Genomic DNA, 26,833 nt, shown 5'->3' with positions numbered 1-26,833 from the left:
TTTCTCATTGCTCTCAACTTCTCAGTGTCATATCGGCCACTTTTTCCTGCTTTTTAAATCTGTTCCAATTACAGCTTAGCCTTACCATCGAAGACTGGAATTGTAGTCTAAATTTAAAATGGGAATTTGGGAAAGTGAATTTGGGAATTCTCACCACCACTTAATATGGAAGAAAAAACATACATCGCTTGTTCGTCTGCCACTTGTGCATGCATGACATCATCAAACATGTGTGTGCATGCACCAGCTCTGATGCACTGTTGCGTCTTGAACGCCTTCACAGACTGCATGCGCCATTTGTTTGCTCACAAGTTTGCGCACCAGTTGCGCGGTGGGTTGCTTTGGATTCATACGTGTGCGTGGAGAGAGCTCACAAGGGAAGGAGCCAACCGCCCTCCTCCTCCTCCTCCAACTCTTCGTCATCATCATCATCCCTGCGCTTGGATGAGAAGTGCACATTCGCAGCCCTCAGATACAGAGCTCAGCTTTCATCGGAACCGCTCGATTCCACCAAATTGGACCCACCGCTGTGTGAACTGAATTTGTGGGTGTGTGAACTGGATTTTCGCCTCACTGAGGGAATTATTTTTTTATGATTATTATTTGTGTGGCAGGGGCACTAAAGGGAATTTTATTTTGTATGTTTATTTTCCCCTCACTACTCCCCTCCCTCCCTTTATTAGCCCAAAATGGATGCCATCGACTGGATGCGGCGGCACCCCTGGATTAGCCGCTGATGTGATTGACAGTTGAGGGCGCCACAAAGTTTTGGTAATCCAGGCGGGCAAAAAAGGGTGCAGGATGCAGTCCGGAGTGAAGACGCTCTCTGCAGGTGGAGGTGCGTCTCTCTGTTGCCTGCTGCTCCTCTGGCTCATCTACTCCCATCTGCTCCGAGAGGGTAAGTCTGCAGTCTTACTTTCCCTCCGGGGAGCTTTTCAAACAAATGGCTTTGTTTATTGATTTGATTGCCATGCATCTGCTCATTCTGTCCTGAGTCCAGAGCCACGGCATTCTTTTAAAAGTAGCCTGCATTCTGAATAGAATGTCACCTTGTTGAGGCAGATAGATGGTTGCCATGCATGCATGTTTTTTTCTGAGTGCAGATACAAAAAAAAGGATGGTGCTAAACATTTGTTTTTAAATCGAGTGACCCATCCTGCTGACTTTGTGTTGTTCACCAAACACCTGTCGATGAAAGTTTAAAAAAAAAAAATCTGGTTTGGATCCTCCTAGACTAGCGTACTTTTCCATATAGTACAGTCAAGGGCATCAAGTAATCCTGGCACTTAATAGATTTTGTGAGTTAATGAAAGTTTTTTTGCAGGCATTTTGAAAAAGGATTTTTTTACAGCTTCAGTTGAACCTCATCACAGAAATTCAGGCACAATATGATTGTGAACTCAGTCAGTGCCAATTTAGTGACTTTTCTGCCCCTCTCAACCCCAGCCAACCCTCGTTCTCCTAAAAGTGAGTCATGATGTTAATTCCCTCTAATAAACTGCAGGCAGCATGAGTGAGCTCATTCTGACATTTGTTTGTGTATGATAAGAACGGTGCCCGGTGGAAGGCCATCAATTGCGCTGAACATTGCCAATGTTATGGTGCCTGTTTATATGTTGCCAAAGTAGTTGGTAATTGACATGTTGGAAACTTTTGACCCAAGGCCTGTGCTTCCAAGCCACACATTCTTGATGCTCGAAGTGGAAGAAATCACAATTGAGTATCGTGGCTCTACCTGGTGTGAAAGTTGCTAACCTTGGCCAAACTACATTTAACTAGCTAGACCAAGTTCGATGATTGCCACATATCCACCGACAAATATTTTATGGTCACTGGTGTCCACTGAAAAGCATGTCGTAATTTTATGAATTCTATCTGTAAAAAATTATAATAAAAGTGGACTTTTTAATCGTCAGGGGAAAAAAACAGACACAAACGTTTTTCATTGGACGGTGACAATACAGTCTGTAAAGTAAAAAAAAATTGCCATGAAGTATAATTAAAAAAAACCCCATCAAATTTCTGTTTCTAGAAATGCATAATCAGTGTCCACTACAGGGACATACTAACTACTATTATACATATATAGACAAACAGAATAGACAGTGCACACTAGCTTGCTGGCTGGCATCCACTGAGGCACACCTTCAGTACCTTTTGTACTGGTTTTAGTTTGTTTGGTTTATGACCTGGATTTTTTTTTCCTCATAAAATATTCACTGTTACTTCTCTAATGCATTAGCATAGATGACGAATCAACTACTGTGCTTTATAACCTAACTACAATTGTATGATTTATGCCGCCACTGTAAGCAAATGATTTCAAGTAGTGGATTAAACACACAAAATGTTTCAAAGATTAATGTTAACAAACATAAAAGAGCAAGGAGCCAAGAAAAACATTTTTGAAATGAATTTTCTTCAAATGGCCTCACAGACAATCCTTCTTAGCCACTTTCAACAAGAAAGGCCATTTCTTCTCTTTGGTTCTTTTTCCAACACAAGCATTTGCAAACTGGTGTTAGAGATGTCGACTGGCCCTGTGGTAACGGGCTAAAAGTTTTTCATTATTGGCGTAACACTAGCATGACTTGACAGTTTTACCCTAACCCCACTTTTGTGTTGACACGCAACACATTCTTGTTCGTTCTTATTGTCTGGAGTAACATCTTGACGAGGCTTCAGGTAAAAGGGAGCGACACGTCTTATTTCAATTCCGGGCGCAGGAAGAGCCTGGCCGGGGCCTCCGGAGCGTTATAATTTCCGACTGTATAAATCTGTAATCCCATAGTGCTTTCCTTCTTGAATAAAACATCCTCTGGTGCAATTACACTATCACCCTGACACAGAGTAGAAAGCCAAATGATGTTTTTTCTGCACTTTATTGGATACTGTTGATGACAAAACCACTCAAATTTCACTGTCATAGGCTTGGGTAAAAACAAAACCTGGACCCCTGTTGGGAGATGCAGAACACTAAATTTAGAGATTAGATTTTTTAATCAAGCTTTAGCCGACAGCGTAATTACCGCCTGGGAGGAAGAAGAGCGCCTATGGCGACGCGTCTGGCGGCGTGCTGACAGCCCAAGAAGACAGTGTTGTGAAAAATGAACAGGATGAGCTTTGAAATGTGCTCCCTTTGCCTCTAATTTACACGTTTGCACTAATGTGCTTCCGTCACCGCCCTCTGAAATTCCTTCAGTGAAGAGCTTGTGTTCCCCTCACTTATTTATACTGCATTACTTCTCGTTGCACAATTGTCTCATTAGTGCCTTATGTTGCAAAATTGTGAAATCAATCTCTTTGAATTAACTATACTTTGATATTCTTGAGTAAATAGAACATGATTTTATCCTTGACTACCTCTTGTATGTTACCCACTCCTCTTCTTAACTTAATCCTAAACCAGTACATCATGTCTTTAAATATGAAAAATGCTTGTATTTGTTGAATCTCATTTTATTGAATCAGATGCATTATAGAATGGATGGATGGCATCCAGTATATAACTGCTTTTATGTTCTATGGAGGTTTGCGTGTTTCCAAGTTTTTATTGAGCCACAGACAATTTAAAGACTTATTTTCCTTCCAAGGCTTTAAATAAATTGTGGTTACTTATTTTATGTATAATTTAAAATTTACACTTCATGATAAGTACAGTGGCGTCAGGCATAAACCGCTCAACTCGAAAACCATTACAATTCAGAAAACCAAAACACAGCATGTTTCTTAATCCCTTAACATTTCATTACTTGCACAACGAATAGAAACAGAATAACACGATAACAAGATGGAGACAAATGTGCAGAGGAAGAAAAAGCAAGCTGCTTTTAACACTTTATGTATGTCTAAAAGGAACTGGCGTATCGATACTGACCACACGTATCAATTTGTAAAAAAAATGGAGAAATTGGCCGAATATTTAACATGTTTGTGTGATAAATTACCACACCCCCTACAGGACTGGAGTGAAATTTAACAGCTGTCATGATTTGCCATTAAAACAAATGTAAATTTGAAAATTTCCACCTTGGAACAAGTCTGCGCTCTACTGACGGTCATCCCCACTTAAATTATGTAAGTACGCTATCCAAGGGTCTATTGAAAAACCATTTTAATTTTCAAATCCTGCTCCACACTAGATAGTTTGTTGCTTGCGTTTGACTGCCAGAACGTAATCGTTGGCGACTAAAGTCCGGAGGCCGGCTTTAGGCAGAGTTGAGGCCGTGTGGCAGCCAGAGCCTCCATCCACTCTGTAGTTCATCTGTCAGGCCAGCCAGGACAGGAAATCAAAGCGCAGCAGCCCTGTCTACGCACGGCATTGAGCCAGCGCCCACCACGATGAATGGCCTGTCAGCTGCTCTCTACGCTGCCAATTTATTCAACAATAAATTGGGAAATGTCTGGATTCCCTCACCAGACCACACTCTCAATGCGAGGGGCACGCTCAGAGCTGTGGCGACGTCTCGCAGCTTTCAGGTTGGACAGGTGATTTGTTGTGAGCTTTTGACATTTTTAACCACATTAATTGGGAGGTAGACAAACAGTTGGCCTCTGCTGCGGTTGGCTAGTGAAACACTTTTCTTTTAATATAATAGTGACAGATGCATTGGATAAAAAGAGAGATACAAACAGAGACAGACAGATTGCAGACAGTAAAAGCATTGATTGCATTTGCACACACACACACACACACACACACACACACACACACACACGCACACACACACACACACACACACACATGCATAGACACTGGGTAAACAGTATAGAAGCACCACTTGTAGTGAATTGTGACAGACCAGTGGTGGAATTTTCCTCCTGCCATCACATGTGTCATAACACAACAAAACACATTGAATGATTTGTACTCTCCACTTTGAAATTTCTGAAGTGAACAACACTGTTGCTGGGATAAAAAAAAAAAAATCTATGGTGTTATCTTGCTGTGGCGTTCAGGCCCGTCGACGGAACTGACAGAACACATCTCGTGAAATACGACTGCAGGCTGTCTCACTAAATTCTGAAGTGACTCAGTGAGCTTTCAACAATCAGTTGTGAGCCGCTCTATTGATGAATGGCGAATATGCTCCACTGTACTTTATGGACGACATTGTGTCTCTCTGTTCTGCTGACCAAATGTCATAAAAATGTCTAGGTCGATTTTATCGGTGAATTAACCTCTGTGCTCTCCAGGTTAGTTGTGCGTTGTGGGGTGGAAAGTCTTCATGAAGCATCACAGTCTGTATGTTTACTGGACATGCACAGTTTGGTTGGTTGCCCCCTAGTAGTTGGACGACTATCCATTGACTCAAAAGCTGTTCTACCAACTAATTAATCCAGTCGATTGTTGATGAGAATATTTTAGCCCATTCCTAATTCAGAGGACAATTTCATTTGAGCATATTGAATGACTTTTAACTCAGGGGAGCATAAAAATTGCCACACCCCGAGCATTAAAGCAAGGAATCACAAACTTTTCCAAGAAAGTAGCTGATTTCTCTCGCAGCAACGTTCAAGGTGGCATTCCATATGCAGCGTGCTTGCCTGGGCTGTAAGGCGGAGGGAGCTATAAAAGTATGAGCATCCTTATGAAACAAAATGAAAAGATTTTTTACAGCTCAATCCATTTGGCAGCACACAAAGCTCATAATTCACAGGCCCTCGAATACGAATTCTGTCTGGCTGTCAGCGTCAACCTCCCCAGTGGATGAGTGTAGTTTAGTGCTCAGTGTATTTCTGCCTCGTAATACCCCAGGCAGACAGTGCTGGGCCCTGAAACGGATCCAGCCCAGGCTGGGTGGTGCGCATGATTAGTCATGGCAACATTATGAACAGAATATTATAAACTAAATTTATTGCAGAGAAGATGAAATCAGTCAGTGGGGTAATTCACATTTTACAAAAATGAATTATCTCTAAAAATGACAAAAAAAGTTGCAATATTTTCTTCACTGCTTATCTTCATAAGGGTAGCAGATGTGGCTATCCAATCTGATTTCTTTCTTTTTTTTCCTGAAAACATGATCAACTAAACCAAATACTGATCATTATATTTATTAATAATTCAGGTGGCCAGCATGCAGAGGAGACGTTTAAGGCAAAACAATATTTTTTGTCAAAATATGACCGAGGCCAGTATTTTAAGAGGATGATGATATATGGAACCGCGAAAGCAAAAACACAATCCATTTCTTGATGTCAGTCAACCTTTGAATTGTTTTGACTACAAAATTATTATAAACAGAAATCGAAATAATCTGTCCCACACTCTAATTGTCACAATAAGAATGGCTTTTTCACATTCTTAAATGTGCACACTATAAAATAGGATTCATGGAATTGCTAATCTAAAGCACTTCGAGTTTCGCGCCATGTGTGAAAAGTGCTGGATAAATAAACATTGATTGATTGATTGATTGATTGATTGATTGATTGATTGGTTGATTGATTGGTTGATTGATTGGTTGATTGATTGGTTGATAAACATGATATACTAATGAATATTGCATTTATAGGGTTTGAATTAACCAGCGAACCCGAATCTTGTTTTTGTGCCAGTTGTCTGCTCTCTGACATGTTCAGCAGGCAGCAGAATCAGTAAGGAGGCCACGGCAACATCTGCCTCATGTACCTGATGTCCTTAGCCCCGCTACTCGTCTGGCACGTCGCAAACGGCGTCTAGGTAATGAGAAGCACTTGGTCATCTTGACGAACATATGCTCAGTGGAGCAAGACAGCCGCCTGATGTCATACAGAGTCGTCGATGGGGAGGCTGTTAGTGTGGAAGTCAATGCAAGGCTGCTGAATTCAGACTTGAAAAGATGGCTGGCTAGTCCACCTTAACAAAAGGAAGTTGTTCCTTCTTTGCCTCTCTTCACATTTCTGGGAACAAGAATTTGGAAGTTGTTCCAATGGAATTGTTTTGTCCATTCACCCAGAAGAACATTGAGTTAAAAGCCAGTGATTTTGGAATTGAGAGACAGCTTGTTGGCTCTGCTTCCAGTTCATCTCAAAGGTGTTCGTGGGCTTGTTCTCACACACCAGACATTGCATCCTTTTCTTTTATAGACCGTGCGTTGAGTAATGGGGGGAGGGGAGGGGGGGCTACTGGGGGGCATGCATTTTCTCCTTCTTTGAGTTGGTTCAATTGGGTCAGTCCAATGTTTAACCCAAATTGGGTTGTTTTTAATCCAGTATTAAAAATAGTGTATAAAATAATAAAAGTATGTAAAAGTATTGGAGCATCCACATTTAAATATTGTAACAAATATAAATTGTTTGAAAAAACTGCTTTACTTAATGACATTGTCAAACGTTTCAAAGCTTCACCGCAGCCTCCTTCAGTTGTTTGTTGGGTTTATTTCCGTCCTATTTTTGCTAATGAGTAGTTTGTGTTTGCTAGTGTCACAATTCTTTTTTGTTCATGTTTGTGATCATCACTTGTGCCCTCTGGAGGTTGTTGCTCAAGCCTTTTGTAGATTGTTTAGGAGGTGTCAAAATATTTTTGTGATTAAACGGCTGTTGTTTTCATTGGTCGACCACTTTCATGTTTGTTATTTAGTACATATCCAGACAATTTCCTTCTTCTTCATAACGTGCCAAATCTTTATTAAGCTTGACAGTTGTTTTCGACCCGTGGACTGGTTTCTACGCCACAATGGAAGACAAGTAGAGCATCTCAAAATTGGGCACAGCTCTTACTAGAGAATTAAACCAAACACAATAAAAATGTCAGGAATTTATAGTGGCTGGAATCATAATTAGCCTTCCTGAAAAGATAATATACAATAGTAAAGTTGTAAACCCACTTATTGCTATTCTTACAGCAGAAAAAGTGGAGAATATCATCTTTGTGTTCGATTAAACGGGCCCAGATTTCATACCGAGTAAGTCAATTTGTGAGTAAATTGAGACAAAACGATCGTAATAGTATTCATACATTTTGTGACATTTTTGTTTGGTTCATCGTGCACAGCGGGAGTATTCTGTTGTTCAATAAATATTTGATTATATTAGTTTTCTGTCAACAACAATCCACTCCTCCATCTGTTGGATTAGCAAAACATGCCTTCTTGTTCTCTTTCTCACAGCTGCAGCTGAGTTGAAATGGCTTTTTTTTTTTTTTAATGAAGCATTGTGCTGCAGTCTGAAAACATGTTTGTCGGTGTGGAGAATGAATTCTCGCACATTGCCGTGGAAACGCCAAATTTTATGCAAACTTTGAAAGTCACATTACTTGGCAGATGCATGTGGGTCAATAATTTGACTGGGTGCGACATGACCATATGTAAATGATCTACATACTGTTTTTCATAGAGCTCCACCTAAATGTGAAATTAATTAGTCTAATCAGGGTACTGTGACTGAATGACTGAATGCGTCAGAGACAGTGCAAAGCTGACCTGGTTGCCAAGCAACGTAATACACATGGCGCACACTCAACTGAATCCCAGAAACTGATAGCCCATTATCAGGACTGTGTTGTTTAATTGGCGCTTCAACTCCAAGCTCCATCAGGATTTGGCAGAAAAAAGTCCACTGGCGCTGATCTTTCTTTCCATCAATTAAGACGATAGAATGTCAACATTCGGCCATCATTGTAATGTAGTAGAGACACATTTCCAGTCATTGGGCAGTCGCTGAGTGTATCAAGGCCAGGTGGCAGCACACTGTTTCTGAAGAAGAATATGGGCCCAAGTTGCACCCAGATCCTCCTTTAAGCTAACATAACTGCATACTGTTCCTTTAATTACCTCATTATGACCACGTCTACATGCATGAGTGGGATCCTTCAACTCCTGCATCCTCTTTGGGGACCCAATGTTAAGATACTTATGCTGCACTGCTTTGATGAGTAGGTAAGGTGCATTCTCCCTATTGAATGACATGAAGCCCCCGTAACATGAATCAGATGTAGTCAGAATGATAGAGTACAAGGCGGCAGCGATACAAAGCGCCTTCCAACCTCCCCCGTTCCCATAGCCCACTCACTGCCACAAGCCCTTGCGCTACCTGCCTCTGCCTTCAGGTTTATTGCATGAAGCCCATTCATCTGTTCAATAGAGAAACACAGCAGACAGCATTGAAATCTCACATCACCTCTGCCCTCCCAGCAGCCGTAAGCATAAAAGGGCTCGCCTCAGCAAAAGCAACATCGGCTGGGCTGAGAGACGGCGGTGGTGGTGTTGATGATGGTGTGACGTGAGTGAGTGGAATAATAAATACGCCACATTTCCATAGAGAGAGGCTCCCACGGATTGTATTTGTTTTTCTAAATTGCTGAAATGTATCATGGTGATTTTTCAGAGCTAACACAGTTCACACCAATGGCAGTTACGATTAACCCTGAAGGTGGTAACGTCTTCATAATCCAAGTTTCTATCCTACTTGGCGGGTGAGGGAAAATAATTGGTTAAAAAAAACAATCAATTTTGCATTGTTTGGTTGGTGAAAATGTTGAGATTCTACTCTGTTCTTACCATGACTTGCAATTAAACCTCTTGAACGTCTCTGCAACTGCTCACGGCACCTCATAAACTATTTGTGGTGATCAAAAACCATTTTTTTGTCTTTTGGTGGGGGCGACTTGATTATTTCCAGTTGAATCTTTGCGAGTCGAGTTGCAACAGTTTTAAAGAGTTTGTCTCATAAAAAGTGCAATCTTACTTCTCCGAGATGCTTTTTTATTGCTATCAGTTTGCCACTGAAGAAAAAAGGTTTGATAGTTTAGACAGCGTCTTTGTATGTGGAATTTGTTTTATTTACAGTATTACACTCAACAACATTTAAAGTTAGCTTTTCTAAGGCAAGGAATTGCTTTCACCTGACCAAATCTGCTGTCTGTCGTCTTTCAGCTGAGCACTGACACGTAGTGATTACATGGTGGTTATTCATAGAACACAACAACCATTAGCGACTACTCGTTCTGTTAAAAGCACCGGCAAGGCAACGTGAAAGACAATTAAATAGCTTCCCGCTGGTTTTCAAGGCATTTCATTGACACAACAACTGTCTTTATGTTTAATGCTTAGTGGAGATGGGAGCTTTGAAATACCACACGGGGGGAGAAAAGTTCATCATTGACATGCATTTTGACTTTCACTGTTGTGGATTATTTTTGGGTGTGCTTTGTAATCAACAACCCACATTTGCTTGAGTATTTTTGTTTTAGCAAATCTGTTGAAATAGTGTTGTTTCACATAAAACTACGTCAAAAACGACAAAATCATATTTTGACTACCATGTCTAGCTTGTCGTCTACCTGTTTGAGCTCAAATCTGACAGGTTTTTTCTTCTTTTCTTCCAGGCAATTATATTTTTAGACAACATCAACTAATTTAGCAATGAAGCTTGAAATGAAATCAACCCACAGTGCCTTTAGCAATATTAGATGTTTTTCATGACAAGTCTTTAATTGACTTCAATTTCAGACCGTTTTGGGTGACATCTAGAAAAAAAAACTTTACTTAAAACAAAAAGGCATTCAAACCATTTTTTTGCAGTCTGAGAGCAATTCACTTTTTCCTATTTGAGGCTTTTGTCGCTGCCTTCCAATAGCACTTGTTCTGCAACGTGTCCATTAGAGGCTCATTATACTAATGCACTTTGCTGCTCACCGCTGTGCTTCACAGGCCAGTTGGCGGTGGGAACCTGCGAGATAGTCATGCTCAACAGGGACAGCAGCGTTCCCAGACGGACCATCGCCAGGCAGACAGCCCGCTGTGCCTGCCGGAGAGGTCAGATTGCCGGCACTACACGGGCCAGGCCGGCATGTGTCGATGGTATGTGCTCAAAAACGTTTAGTTAGGTCTGTTGATTTTTTTGTTTCGTTTTTTTCTCCATTGTTTTCAAAGCCCTTGAAGATATTATGTAATAGTATTAAAAAGCCTTAAGAAAGTATTTTTTTGTTTTCATGGCCGTTGAAGACATTATATATATTATATTATAGATTATAGCCTTAATGTAATTTGTTTACGGTCCTAATCCAATTCTCCTATCATTTATCAAACCTCAATATCTTATTTTTTTTTGTTAGTTCTGTACAACATTACATCATTGTTCGACAGTTGAATTAGCAGCCATAGATTTTTATCATGATATTTATATAAGACCTCTTAAATTAAAACTGAACTTCTCCATTTCAATCAAATGTACATTATTTGATCTCAGTTCTATTGTGTTGAATAAAGGTAAAATTCTCCTTTACTTTTCATTGTACTTTAAATTTGACTTAGAATTTACTTCAAATTAAACGTTTAATTGGATTACCCCAGTAAATCCTCAGAAAAAAACATATTTATGAGTCTGGAGCTCAGCTCAACAGTTGCTCTCTGATGGCAACGCGTTCACTAGCCCTAACCCCAGTTATAACCCTAACCCCAGCTCTAACCCTAACCCTAACTCCAGCACTAACCCTAAACCCAACCCTAGCACTAACCCTAGCCCTAAATCCAACATGCCAATGCATCCTACGATGCCTGTAGTATTTTTAAGGTCCAGCGGGTGTCGCGGGTGTCAGCAGTCAGCGACACAGTATCGACACAGTGTCAATACAGTTTGCCAATGTGTCGGGACGACACACGACGCCTCACGGACCCATCACTAGCGTTCACCGTCCTATTCATTCACTTTAGTTGTTTCAAATGTGTTGTTAAATAAGCCTTCTCCTCAGCTGTTTATTAATGCCTGCTAAATAAGTATCACTCTCGGCGTCGAGGGTAAGTTAGATAAGCTTTAATGCACGATGGCCTGTCTGGGTTATCAGACCATATCTGGCGGAACGTGACAGAGGGGCTTTAACGGAGGTTGACACAGTCGAGCTGATTGGATCTCCCAATATCACAATGACATGCACCACGAGCCCCATTAGTTCCAATGACTCATAGCATCTAATAGCCTCCACACCGCATGCCTGGCGTCACCTTCCCTGACGTGGTTTTTCACTGCCTCCGACGCTCAACAGAGGCACCCTCCTTGCCTCCCTCTAAACACTCAACAGATACGAATTAACTTAGCGAGAACTATGATTAAAGCAGGCGGAAATTGATTTTCACTGGTTTCCCGCTGCACTGCACCCTGTACTCCATTAGTGACCAGTGCATTAAAGACTGAATCTGTTGCTCGCAGCCTCATTGAAATGCTTCCCGCGGACTGCTGATGGGCTCCAACGTAGCAAAGCTTTTAAGTAGTATTCTTCATGTTGCGGGAGAAGGCAATGGGGCGAACTCCTTCCAATATTCTCTCTGACCTTTTTGCCCGAAGTATATGGATTACCATAGATGGGCTTTTTCCCTTCTAAGCAAAACCGCTTTTCTGAATCATGTTTATTCATTGATACCCCTCACTGACTCTTCAGAATATGTATTTTGGAATTTGTATTCTTTGAAACCTTTGTTGACAAACGAGGTCTTGTGAGTCAATTTGATATTTTATTGAGGATTTCTATTCATTTTCTTTTCATCGTTCGGCTGTAATTAAAACACACAGCCGCCTCCGGTTATCGTCCCACGAAACTGTCTAAAATGCTTTGCTTGATCGCTGGTTGTAGGCAGCAGCGGGTACTACGTTTTTCGATCTTCCACTCTTGGTGATTTGAATCATTACAGATTGGACCAGATTAGTTTTTTGTCATTCAGCATTTCTAGTGCTTGGTCATGACTGAAGGAAGTTAGGGATTACAAGATGGAGTTTAAACTTCAGCAAGTGTTCGCTCTCATCCTTGAAGGTTTTACGCTGCTAAGCTTCTGTTCCAAACATCCGTCTTAAGTCGTTTAAGACATTCCACCTGTAAATCCTCACAACTCTTGACGAGTAATGAATGAGTGTGTGTCTTCTTGTGCGTTGTCTTGGAAGAGATTGGTGCTTGGACCTCCTTTAATTCTGATCAAAGTCTCTCACAGCTTGTTGGTGACTTTGAGCATTACTCTGCTTCCAAGAGAGAAGTAAAGCTTTCTTTTGCAGCTAAACCTCATGGATTTCAAACTCTAACTTTGCTGTAATGAATTAAAAGTAAAATCCATGGCTTACTTTCTTAAGTGTAGCCTTTGGCACATTTTCACATTTACAACAGCATGCAGCTGGTCGCTTAATGAAAGAGAACTGGGCTAGTATTTTGAATCTCCCTCATCCTGTTTGAATTCACACTTACTGACTCATGCACAAGTCCAACAAGGGGTAGATTTGTTTGGTGAGTGATACAACTGTTTTTTATTTGTGATGACCATTGCAATGAGTATAGCACAACTGTCGGAAAAGAATGGAGTGAAGTTCCATGGGCTAGTATAATTTGCGTGTACACTGCTCCAAGTTTTGCACCACAAACTGCTGCAGACTACTTAATAATTAAATTGTCGTGGGCATGTGAAGTCCTTTGAGATGATTCTGTGATTAGGGATATAGAAATGAATTTAACTTGACATGCTCAAACTTTCTTAATAACTTAATAGGCTAGGCTGGCTTGGAGGTGTAGCTGCTATTCTGTTTAGTTTGTCTTCTCAAGGCATTTTCATGCTAATTTGTCAGAAGAAAATATTGCATATATTCTTCTGCTGAGATAGAAAACACTTTTGTGAGTAGAATTTTGAAATTTTGAATTGATTGTGCATTTTCCCAATTTCATGTTCATTTTAATGTCTTTTATCTCGTGCCTGGGGCACATTCAACTTTCTTTGCCTCTCTTTTGACCTTTTCCTGACAATGTCTGAACACTACATCTCCAAGCTCTAACGCTAATCTTTCCCCCAAGCTGTCTACTTTTCTCTGCTGGCACTCCGGTTGCCATACTGCCACACTATCATCGCATGAGGCTTGATAGTCGTCATGATAAGAGTCAGCAGTGAGACTGTTTGTGTTCTGGCCCCAAGCTTTTATGCACGTTTTGCAAAGACATCAGACATTTTACAGAGACTCATTTTTATTTTTGCTGGTAGTGCAGCCTCAACATTTCCCCATTGTTTTAATAAATATATACCGTATTTTCCGGATTATAAGGCGCACCCAAATACCTAAAATTTTCTCAAAATCCAACATCTCGTGTTGAGCCTTATATATGGACCAAATTCCTACATTTAAACTAGCCCAAAGCATTGTAATAATAATAATAATACATTTTATTTATAAGGTGCCTTTCAAGGCACTCAAGGTTGCCGTACAAACACAAACACATTGTATCATGAAATCAATCATATGTGGCCTGCTGAAGACTATGAATCATAAATCAAAAAGACTATGGATCATTATTGTGTGATTATAAAGTAATTTGTTGCGTCTGAAGTTGAAATAATAAAGATAAAATGGAGAATGATTTGATTTGGATTAAAAACCTGACATGATGCATTAACAGTGCGCCTTTTAGTTCGGTGCGCCTTATATAAGGACAACATCTTAAAATGGGCCAATCATTGAAGGTTCGCCTTATAGTCCGGTGTGCCTTATAGTCCGGAAAATACGGTAGATGTTTTCTACTGTACTAATTCCATGAGTGCTTGAAACCCAATTATTGTGCTGTTCCCAGACTTTCACATTGTCTCCTTAACAAAGACATTTTTTTGCGAAGTTATTATTATTATTATTATTATAATTATTATTATTATTATTATTATTATTATGTATCACCGTGACCAGTGTGGGACGACCTTCCCTCCCCACGAAGAGGCAGTCATTGGAGCACTTTTATTGATTACATGCCCTCTTATGCCCTGAGATCCAATGATCAGCTGTTGCTCACTGTTGTTTTTGCCCGCACAGAGCTTTTATCCACACAGCTCCATATTCTACAAGAAAACTCAAAGCTGACTGAGTTTTTATCCTTGAATGCTTTCAAGCTGAGTATTCGAGGCAGCCTCAGTAATTTGTAATTGTTTTACGTACTGTTCAATGTGTAACTTTGCTGTAATGTTATGTTCAACATGTAACTATCTGCAAATTATTATTGTGTGTTTTCACAAGGACTAGAAACTGTGAAGAGTAATGTTAGCATCAATGCTAGTCCTAAGGCCACATGAAGAGTGCCCTGGGTGGTCCGCTAATTGTCTGTCATTGAACAAAATACTGAACATGGGGTAATGCACATTTTATTTTCAATGTCAAAACATAACTACCAACTAAAACACAATTGGACAAGTTGGAGCGCTTCAGCTTTTTACAGCCTGGAACAAGTCATGGCATCGCATTGAAGAAGTAACAAGGTCACCGCACAGTGCGGCAGCCTGAAGACGCATTTATTTTAATCTGACCTCCACATTTCTGGGATGAAGTCGGACGCGCTCCCTGGTTAGTCAGCATTCCCGCCGCTTTGCCAACTCAGCTCTTTTATTTTTCTCAGCTCTGGAAATTGAGTTTTGCTGGCCCACTCATGTACTCCGAACTACATGTGCAACTGACTGATAAATTTGCACTCTGACTGACGCATGTTAGAAAATTCACAGAGGCTTTTCTGGAGAAAGGCCACTGGAGCATTTCTGTGGGCTCCCACAAAAATCTTAACTGTGAAATTCCAGGTATGACTTGTAAATAGGCTCCTTGTAAATACTCCTTGTTGGGCTTGTTGAGATAACCCATCACCAGGTGGTTTTATTACTCTGCTGATGAGATAAACCATATTCATTGAAGCAAGCTTGAAATACTCTTGTGGTAACACCCGCTCTTCTCGACGTTCGACAAATCGTCAACCCTTTCTTTCAATTTGCCGACTATGTTGCCTTGTTCCACAAAAGGCTGCCCATGGGCGGGAAGAAGGAACTAGGAGTGTTGGACCCGGCCAGGTCCGTTGAGAACTGATAACCTTTCCCTGTTTTTTTTTTGCACACTGTGTAAAGAACAATCAGCGCTTATCGTTGTGCACCACAGGCGGATGCTAATTCAATGTCACGCAGACACAGCTCAGAGGGGCTACGAGAGCGTCGCTCGCAAGATGACAACGCCCTCGTCGTCTGCAGCAGACTGATAGCTTGAATGTGCCGGTTTTCTATTTGCCTTTTTTAATCTGCTCCTCTTTCCATGATGTGCCCTGGAAAATGATTATGAAAGTTAATATCAGGGTCAGCACTTGTCACATTAACACAAATATTGAAGTCAAAATAATGTGAGTAATAATCAAAACAAATGTCCACAGCAAACGACAATTATGAAAGAGAAGAAAATTTGTGTGTCATTAGTAGGTAGTGGACAAATATATGAATATGAAATTTTATGTGAATTTTGATATAAGCTAGCCCATATTTATTAGTTCACTTTGAGTGTGTTAAAAGAGAGTGGAACCTTTAAAGTCAAATCAAATACTAGACTTGGGTGTGATTCAATAATGTTTACACTAATTTGCAACTCAAGAATATTAAAAATGTTTTTATTGAATTATTTCCTATGGGAAAATTAGAAAATAATATCTACGTAATCCTCAATTATCTTAAACACATTGTATTAACAGTGTATCTGGCTACTACATGAATGAATAAATCCACCCATCCAGCGCAATCATAAAGATGCTGCCAAATTAACCCATGTCCCTCCTTCCCAGCGAAAATCGTGCGGAGTCGTCAGTGGTGTGAGATGATTCCCTGTGTAGAGGGCGAAGTTTGCAGCCTCCTTTTCAACCGCTCGGGATGGACCTGCACCAGAAGCAGCGGACGCATCAAGACCGTCACGGTAATTTCAAACTGCATGATATTTTCGATGCAAGGTAGTGCTGATGCTTGAGTGACTTTACTTTTTTTCAATGAACTTTTGAAATTGATAGCCCCCCAAAACAAGCTTTGTTTTCACTCGGAGGGCATCATATGCCATGTCATTGTGATGTCACACATTGGCAAACAAACCCTTCCAAGTCAAGAACTGGTCACTTGTGCTTTGCTTTCGAGACCCAAATGTTTAGTAACTTACCTTATTAGTGTTTTGATTCGTACAGATTTTATCTTCATTTTATTTTCCTTGATATGAAAAAGTCTGCATGCGTTCAGGTCAATACTGGGTGGCGACCGAACAAAAGCGGTTTTAAAATTGTTTCCCTTAGCACAAAATTACGCAAGAACTGAGACTCCCGAGTCGTCGTCTCAGGAAAGTTGACTTTCTCTCTATAATGTAAATATAAAAATGCTAGGGCAGCATAATATCACAAAGGATTATTATTTATGTTGCAAATTGACAAATAACAGACTATGACCAAAGATGTAGTTTGAAAAATCAACGTGTTTCTTGTCCTCGTGAAATTGTCATGATGGAAAGTGCCGTGATGGTCAGGTACACACACGTCGGAAGTCAAGCAGCTGCTGGGTTTTTGTTGGTCTTTGTTGCCGCTTCCTTTCTCACTTGCCATCCCTTCTTGTCTCTCGCTCATCCGCCTCCTCTGTCCGACCCCCTCAGGCATCTGCGGCAAATTTCATGCATGCTTTGCACTTGTCTCCTAATCTATTCTGACAGCATACTTAGGTTCATGTTTGTGTAGTACGTGTACTGTATGTGTGTGAGCGTGTGTATGCACGTTTGTGTCTGTGTGTGCTACATATACAAATGATATGCTGCCCTGCATCTTTTCATTTAGCATGGCTTGGGACAGGTTCGGTTAATTGTGATGCTGGTGATGGTTTACAAGGTTGTGAATTATAAGACATGAAACTAGGGTTATGTAAGCAAGCAATATAGCTGGTCGCTGAGTGTGAAATAAGATCCATAGTGAAGCTTAATTAATACAAAACCAGCCACTTTATAGATGACTCTCTTTCACTGTCTCATGTCTTTTTTTCATTTAAGCGATGACACACTCACCCCCCCCACCACACACACACACACACCAATACAAATATTCTGTGTCAGTACATAGTTGGAACGCAGGTACACCAATAGATGCAGCATTTGACCCTTAAAATGAGGTCAGGTCCTGTCATGTCTGGTGAAGCACACATTTTCCCCAAAACAGGCATCCTTTGAGGGCACTATAAGTCCAGCTCCGCATGAAGGTGAAACATCATATTGCATGTTTTGAGTCACTTTACCGCTCCAGTATGAGTGCCAGTAATGGCCATTGATGGCCATGTAGCTGACTATCATACAGAATAGAAATACATGCTCCTTCGTATTGTGTCAGAAAAGCAGTGCGCACATCTCACTGGCTCCACTTCGTTAAAATCATATTGACAGAACGAATGAAATACAACGACGTCCACCACACATATCCGAGCAGCTCAGAAATCGTCTGCCTGCGCCTCGATTAACTTCAACAGAATCACATAGACATTTAAGAGTTCCCAACAGGCGACTGCTTTGGTCCAGCAAAATGTCAGGTGCACCCCGGGTGTGTCAATGCAAACAACCTCGTTATGCGTAAAGCATAACATTGCCAAATTTCCCAGAATGAGGCTCGTTTTGACACGGAAATCAAGATGTAGCAGTTTTCATGTGCAAATGCACAGGTGCTGTCACCAAATCTAGAGCCCTGAGTCTTCAAGCTCAGATAGAATGTCTCCCCGCATGAACTTTGAGAGGACAATGTAGATTTGTGAGGGCTGCTAATGACTCTGATCTTATTCATGCGCGGCTCTCCTGCGTAGACCGAGCCTTTAAAATGCTGACATCCTCCCTTGGAAGTTTTGTGAGCCATCTATATATGTCATCGTTGTGTTATGTTGAAACCAGTCTATGAGTTTTCATTTAACGATAATAATATTGCAGGGGTCGTTTTTAACCAATTTCTATTAACTTTCTGAACTGTCCAATTTAGCTCCCACAAAGCATCTCAGTGGTTTCATTCAGCATATTTGCACCTACATTTTTGTGATGCATTTTAGTTTTTGATGCTGTATTATTGATTGTACTTCAATGTGCAGAGAGCACCTCATGTAAAAAAAGAAGAGCTCTCAACATGAATGAGCGCCATTGTGGGAAAAAACAACAACAACTCTGATAAGGTCATGAAAAACACAGCTCAATGAATAGAATACATGTGACAGTGAGAGGACAAACGGTTGTCTCTTGAACCACATCTTTTACTGACCGGTACTTGTTTTAAAAATATGCCTAAAGTAAAATGTATGTATTTGAAATAGTCTAAATTCCTTTCTGCCAGAAAGTGTTGTTGAGTAATTTCAGTACTAAAAGTAATCAGATCAATGTTTACATCGTTAAAATTCAATAAAAACTTGTGGGTTCCTGGTATTAAATACGAATGGCTTGCAGCATATGCTGTGTCCTCCAACAGTCTGTCCCTGCACCCTTTCGGTCTCATTTGTAGATGAATTTGATCTTTTGTAATCCAAACAACGCAATAGACATCAAATGTGATGAGGTCAAACAAGCTTTTACTTTTTATAACGACCCTTTTTGGAAATCCGTGTCATTCTACTTTGAAATTAGCCAAATGACCGTGCGTTCAACTTTGGTTTGCTGGCTTGGCTTTTTGTGCGCATTCTGTTGTTGAGTTTTCGTCATACACTAGACGACAACACCGAGCTAATATTTTTTGCCAGCCAACTTGGCAATGATGCTTAATTGCCGCTGGCCATGGATTGCTGCTATCAGTAGTGTGGTGACAGCATTCATTTATGTGGATTTTATACTGATAAAAATGGAAAATGCAGCGGAACCTGCAAATTGAAATGCCCAAAAGCTTGGAGAAATCTAGACAAAAATATATATACACCAAGAGGCAAAGTTTGAGCTCGAACCAAGTTTGGCAGATAAACATCACTTTGAGTTAACATGACTCTATTCTCTAAGATCACGTCCTTAAGGCGAGTATGAACGTTTTATGCCGAGCGATAAATCTTTTTATGTTCCATTCGATCAAATAAGTCAAGTAAGTCATGCATGGACCAAGAAGATAGTTGAACTTTTTTTAATTTATTTTTTTATTTCATGTTGACATCGGGCGGAGAGGAAAAATGCACTCTTGAGTTTCTTAAAATTCATCTGTGGGTTGTGGTGATCTAATCATCTGTCTTGGAGAGAGCGTGTGGAGTGATGCAGAAAATATGTTCATATAAGCTCGATTGATACCTGCTGTATGTCAGAAAAACTGTGACAAAAGCCCATCTTTGCATGATTCATTGTATGGACTGAAAAACTTTTTTGTTGTTGCTTTTCTCTAGTGTAGCTAATGTTTGTTTGTTTCTCTGTCTGTCTGTCTGTCTGTCCGTCTGTCCATCTATCTGTCCGTTTGTTTGTTTGTTTGTTTGTTTGTTTGTTTGTTTGTTTGTTTGTTTGTTTGTTTGTTTGTTTGTTTGTTTGTTTGGGTTTTTTTTTTTTTACGTAGAGTATGCATTCTTTTTTTTGGTGGTGTTTCTTTTTGTCAACTCTGGTCTGGAGGTCTTTTCTTTCTCTAGTGTGTCAGGGGCTTTATGCGTCCCCTCGTGTTGTCATACCGAACCCACATTATCCTCCTGCTCTTTTTGACGTTCTGTCATCGGCAGCCTTTGAACTGCCATTTGTGTTTTAGCTCGTCCCCAGAGCTTCATCTGGTGTGAAATTGTAGGAGCTATCAAAAATGTCTAGTTATGTCCAAAGGCCACATTTCAACACTGGCGCTTTGTAACACTTGGGGCAAAGAAAAGCCTTTTACTGGGTGAGATGTGCTAAAGCTCTCAGCAACACTGTCGACTTTTTTTTTTAAATCCTGACAAAACTACTAGTGGCATTGAGGCAGCATGATGGAGGAGTGGTTAGCACATTTGCCTCACACTTCTGAGTTTTGAGGCTTAAATCTCAGCTTTGGCCCAAAGTCCTTCTGAGGTTAATATTGTTTGTTGGTGTAAGTGCTTGTCTTTATCCGTCCTGTGACTGGCTGGTGCTGTGCCTGAAATACAGGTAGCTCATCTGCAACCCTAGTGGAATTTGTTATCATTTTTTTTATTGGCTTGCCATTCCTGAAAGCCTTGTGAAATGAATTACAGTGTTTGCTAAAAGATAAAATAATTTAACAGCAAACAAAAAAAAACAGCAAGATGATAGATTCCTTTCATTTTTTTTTTTTTTTTTTTTTTTTTATGACCACACCTGGACGCATTGGATTCACAGTCTCACATCCAGGAGCAAAGCATTGATCACATATTTGTTTGAAACAGAGATGGTATTTTTCTTCACTCTGCTTTGGTGGTTTCTGTTCACAGATTAAAAATGCATAGCTACTTATCAGATTAGTTTATGTTGGTGAAGCACAATAAGGTTTTTAAGAAAGTACTTTGATCTTGAATTATGCCATGTTGATGAAAGAAATAACTAATTAATTTCCTTTTCATATTTCAGCACTGATCTTCACTGGCGCCTTCTCAAAAAATCAGACGGCCCGCCTCATTTGAACTGCGAGGCTTTATCATTTATTTACAGCAATGGATGTTTACAAGTCATGTTAAAACAGGGGCACCTCCGGCTCAGAGAGGAGGTCCAAAATTGTTTATTGCATTACACAGCAAAGTGCTTGTGAGAGAATCTCCCTCATCCTGTGCGCCAGAAGGAAATCCATGTTTTCCACATCCAGTCCTTTCCACGTTGCGATCTTGTTAGCAGCTGTGGATGATGCGCTCTGGTTTCATGGGCCCGGTTCTTCTCGTCCTGTGGGGCCACATTCGCCTTGTTAGCCTTTCAATTAGCGGTAGCAGTTCATCGTGCTGCCCTCATCTGCTGCCTCAGCACTCCAACTTCAAGAAGGTCCCCGATCGATAACTTAAACCTGAGGAAAGAGACAAGGTGCTCCAATGTGAGCCCAGATAGTGTGAAACCTCTAATGAGGTACACAAACTCTTCTATCAGATGCTCAACCTACAGCTGTGCTACAGGAAAATGTTATCTTTTCTAGTGTGAAACTGTCAGTAATAAATAACATTCTTAAAGTCTTAGTCATCAAGTGTAAAAATCACTTAAATGAAATAAATGAATATTCATTTTTAGGTTTGGGGTTAGGGTTATTGGTGAAGTGTCGTAGTACGGTTTCAAACTAAAGTCACCATTTCAACCTAGGGTTAGGGTTTCAAAGAAGGGTTTTAAATTAGGGTTTGGGTTTCAAAGGATGTTTTCAAATTAAAATTAGGGTTCCAAATTAGGATTAGGTCTGAATTGTGTTAGGGTTGGGGTTCGGGTGATTGGTTAACTGTCATAGTGCGGTTTCAAACTAAAGTCACCTCTTCAAACCACGCTTTGGGTTTCGAAGGGTTTAAATCTAGGGTTAAGGTTTCAAACTAGTAGTAGGGTTTCAAAGTAGGGTTTCAAATTAAAATTATGGTTTCAAACTAGGGTTGGGGATAGGTTTAGGGTAGTTAGGTTTTAAAGTGTTGAAATCATCATTAATTAAATTAATCGCAGATTTAAAAAAAATGCTGCTGAAAAAAATTAAATAAAGCAATATTTCCATTTTCTGTATGTACAAAAAGTTTCGATTTGATGGTGGTCATCGTAGTTGTTTATGGCATAACCGATCAAGACAAGACATGAATATTGAGATTCAGATTCAGCTGTAAATCTACAACTGGTTCTTTGGAAAAAACAGAATGCTACTTTCTCTCAAAGTCATCTTGACATGGGGCCTTTCTATAACCGTATCTCGTCTTTTCATCTTTGCCCATCCGAAGGGTTAACACGATATTGCAATCCATCGTGTTTGTTCCTTTTATCCACCCACCCCTTTCGGAGCTGCTCCCTGAATTAAATAGAAAGCCAGAGGTTTGCTTTGCAGATTCCATTGCGGCTGTCGTGGCTTTTATCCCTTTGGGCGTCCTCATTTTCTCCCTTGTTTTGATTTAAAGATGCAGTAGAAGTACTTAGCATTTAGATGACATGCCGGATAGAGGTGTGATGGATCAACAGCTCTTCAGAGGGATGAATTCCGTCACCAGCCTGGGCCAGGCCCAGTGAGTCGATCCTACAGATGGACGAAGCGAGTGACAGATCACAGGACGACAAGCCGGGTCGGCTGCGGAATACCAAGTCCAGGGGCGCAAGCGAAACAGAACGCCTGGCATGGCCTAGAGGAAAGCAGCAGAATGCCAATGTGGGCTCTCCAACGCTCGCCTCGCCGTGGCTCCTCTGATTGGCTAAACACTTCATTAGCTTGGTGATTATGATTAGCCGAGTCATTATCTACACAAAAGTGGCTCATTCAACAATATTAAGATGACAAGGAACTTGTTTTTTCCCCACCACTCGAGGGGAAAGACATTGTCGACAATTAAGCCGTTGCTCACGGTGCACTTCTTCGAGAAAGTCAAGCAAAATTAAAAGCATACTTAGTAACCTTCTTCTTCCATTGTTTCACCTTGGCTATAATTGCAAGACATACCATCTGTGCTTTTAAATGAACATATGTTGTGCGTCAAAGGCCAGCATGTTGAATGAAGGTTCAATAAAATCTTCCTTCATTGCCAATTTGCTTTCTTTTGCAGCCTTGGCCCAAAGAGCCATCATAGGATGCAGCGCTGGACAACCTGGAGCTATGTGAGTATTATATTTATTCATTGAAGACAAACGGGTGTGTGTAAGAATCCTTGTCTTTGACTTTGTTGTACAAGTAATATATGCCGTTATGATCATGGATTTAATCTGTTAGAATTACTTGTTGGATGATAATAAGTCGTAAAAGATTTCTTGTAGTGCACACATTTTCTGGGATGTGGAACTGGCAATTGTCTCTAGATTTTTTTGTTCTTTTTTGCAATATATCATCGAACCATGTTTTCGAGTAAATAAAGCATACGCAGAAACAATAGGTCGCTAATTTACCAACATAATCATTGGTCTACTAATTTGCAGATCTTGTATTAAGTTTGCAACAACAAAAAATCATAAAACACGAAATGTACTCCACCGTTCACACTTTCTTTGTATTGAGCCAATATACAAAACTTTTTTTTTTTCCCATGTGCAGTTGTATTGTCCATCTCAAAATCCTCCAAGGCACATCCCACATAATACAACACATAATTGAAAGTCATATCTAAACGAGTTTCACTCTGTCTGACTTTGCTGGGAGGTTTACATCCCTTCCCTTTTTCAAAGAAATAGAAAACATAACAGACATTTAGCTTAGTTCTTTTCCCAGAGCTGTGTCTGTGAAGTTTTTATTTTCGACAAAGCCAGAGGCTTTTGGAATGTGCAAGCTTTACTCCAAGATTGATTTTCCCTCTTCCACTGAGAAAACAAAATGAATCATGCACAATTACCAAGGACACTGAGAGAAAGCGAATTGGGGACACCATAAATATTTATTTGCCAGCACTGGGAATTTGTGTGATATTATATGGATTTGCAAAATCACATTTAGGTGTCTGAATGATTTATGTATACGATCCTGGGTGTTAAATTTGTCTCATCCATGTATAGATAAGCATTTACATCTTTATCCATAGTAGGCTATTAATCATTCAAATGGTTTCTTGATCAGATGATTGGCTTTTACACTTAAAACAGGCAAATATAAAGAATGTGATGTTTTCTATGAGAAGCCTCACTGCAAAACTTATTTACTCTCATCAATAATTTTTCTCAATCTATAAAAACGTATGCAATGGGGTTAATTTAGTAAATGGCATACAACTCAAAGGAATGGAATTCATGGCTCTACATAAGTATATATACAATTTAATGGTACTTTCTTGATTAAAGTGCCACTCACAGGAAAACAAATGTGTGTTTCCAGTTCACTTGTTCAGCTTATAGGTCACACGCACCCGTGGGGGGGGAATGGGATATGGGGGGCATACCACTATCGACGCCACTACACCATCATTTTGTAAGCTGTGTCAAATGTTATTCGTAGTATATGCCAAACTTAATTGCTGTTTTAGCCAAGCAATTTGGGTGAAGTTCAGCATAAATACATTTTTTCTGTCAGTCTTCAGCTATTATATCCAAAGTTGTCGAAGTTGGGTTTAAAACAGAATAAAGGTGACAGTGTGACTGTATTGACAGCCAATTAGGGAACTGTGTTATTTGATTCGCTACACACTTTAAGAGTAGAAGACAAAAGCCCATTGCCCATTTTCGAATGCTGTGAATCAATTCTGCTTTGTTAAACTAAAGCAATTCCTTGTTGTTTATACAATATGATTACAATGCAATATCTTATTATCTATCATGGTTATGTGGTTTTGCAAATGAGCCCTTATAATTATCTATGAAGTAGGAGGACAAAGTGTCATCAGACACCAATTATATGCTTTGTCAGTCTGTACAGTGTTTTTGTGTCTCATCATTTGTGGCTTCCGTTTTTTGTTTTTTTTTCTTTTGTTCTTCACCAGGTTCCCCGATCCATGCTGTGAGACGAGCTGTGGCCAATCACTACAGAACATTACAACTCGTCACCAGGCCTTTCTCCTTTTGGCTTTTTTTTTTCTGATTGTTTTAGCATCAACCTCTTGACAGCAGCTACATTTATGGACAAAACATTGAGACAACTCCTTAGTATGAGCAGTGACACATTCTTCATTCTTCGGTATTGACCATGAGGACACTCTCAGCAGGACTTATAGAGAAGAGCTTTACAAAATCCCTTCATCATCTTTCTTTGCCACTGTGAGGCCATCCAAGGTGATTTCCCAAACATTCCTAAGACACTGACTCACTACTGACTTCAGCCGGGGCCACTGATGAGTCTGCGAGACTCACCTGCATGTAGCCAGCAGACTCTCAGTGTGAAAGGAAAAACACATTTTGAGTATTACTGAGGTGGGCATGTGAAAATGATGAACTCATGCCTAACCTACCCAGTCAACAAAGGTCACTACATGAGGCCATTTTTAATGACTAATCATACAATGTGCTTTCTGTTTCTGTGATTTTTTACATAGTAGTTAAGTATTTTGTCAATGAAGCTCACTTCATCAGAAGCATTTATGGGAGAAGACCCTTGGTGTGTGTGCGTGAGTGCGTGCGTGTGCGTGAGTGCGTGTGTGCGTGCATGCGTGTGTGTACATCCAGGGATACCCTATAAAATAAATTATATCAAACTGCATTATTTATACGCTTGTGTATTTTTGGCCACACCCAGCCTTGAATGCTACATAGACTTGCATTAGGGCCCTACTGCAAAGAAAAGGGGGAAAAAAAACTCTACTACCAGAATAAAATTCTACTACAGATCCATAATTACGAGCATAAAAGAAAGATTAAATAAAAATTCACAAACGTACACAAAGTTCCCCAACTATTATTTCCACAAATTTTTCTCATAATTATCTTTTTTCTTTTCAGTGTGGCCCAAATATTCCTTCGTAGATTGTACACTCGCACTAAATTGTGTCATTGTGTTAAAAATGCAAAGTGTTTTCCCATTTTGTTTTTTTATTTCGTCCTAATTTCATGCAAAGAAAAATTTGTATTCTGGGGTCCTGCATTATGATTTAAAGTCTCCATTCTTATGAAAGTTTTACTGAAACAAAAACTGAATCGGAGCAAAAAAAAAAACGAATAATACTGTATAAGAAAAGGCTGTATTTTATTATTTCCAATGAAGTTGAACTGGAGCAAAAATCCCCAAAATATAGCAGATGATAATACAGTCTACTACATAATTCATGACAATGCATATTACATTACAACAGTTGCCGTCAGCCGTCGTGCAGGGGATAATCCACAGTGATGGGGTGCAGTTATTGCGCCGCTCCAAGCGGACTTTTTCCATACCTACATACTGCATCATGAATATTCCAGCAAAATGTTTGTGAAAGGGGAAGCAGAAAGCTTGTTGTGTTTCAAGCTTCACTGAATCCTACAGAAACATAAGACATGACAAACAACTCAAGAAGGCCACTATCACTGAACTTCAAAGGTAACTGAAAAGGAAAGAATCTGTTTTATAAAATGTATTTTATCCCAACAGGCAGTTTTTTATGTAAATATCACACAAGTGTAAAAATAA

General features: G+C 40.0%; 1 protein-coding gene across 1 annotated transcript; it reads left to right on the top strand.

Moving 5' to 3' along the window:
• Positions 1-801: 801 nt before the first annotated feature.
• Positions 802-26,833, top strand: tafa5l (TAFA chemokine like family member 5, like). Its single transcript, XM_085915352.1, has 5 exons — positions 802-898; positions 10,635-10,784; positions 16,517-16,644; positions 23,361-23,412; positions 25,215-26,833. The coding sequence occupies exons 1-4, from the start codon at positions 802-804 to the stop codon at positions 23,382-23,384; spliced, it is 399 nt and encodes a 132-aa protein (XP_085771478.1). The 3' UTR covers positions 23,385-23,412; positions 25,215-26,833.

Source organism: Syngnathus leptorhynchus, chromosome 1 (genome assembly GCF_054491065.1).
Source record: "Syngnathus leptorhynchus isolate UIUO chromosome 1, UIUO_Slep, whole genome shotgun sequence".
Taxonomy (NCBI): Eukaryota; Metazoa; Chordata; class Actinopteri; order Syngnathiformes; family Syngnathidae; genus Syngnathus; species Syngnathus leptorhynchus.
The sequence above is the reverse complement of the archived record's forward strand: the minus strand, read 5'-3'. Positions and strand labels throughout refer to the sequence as shown.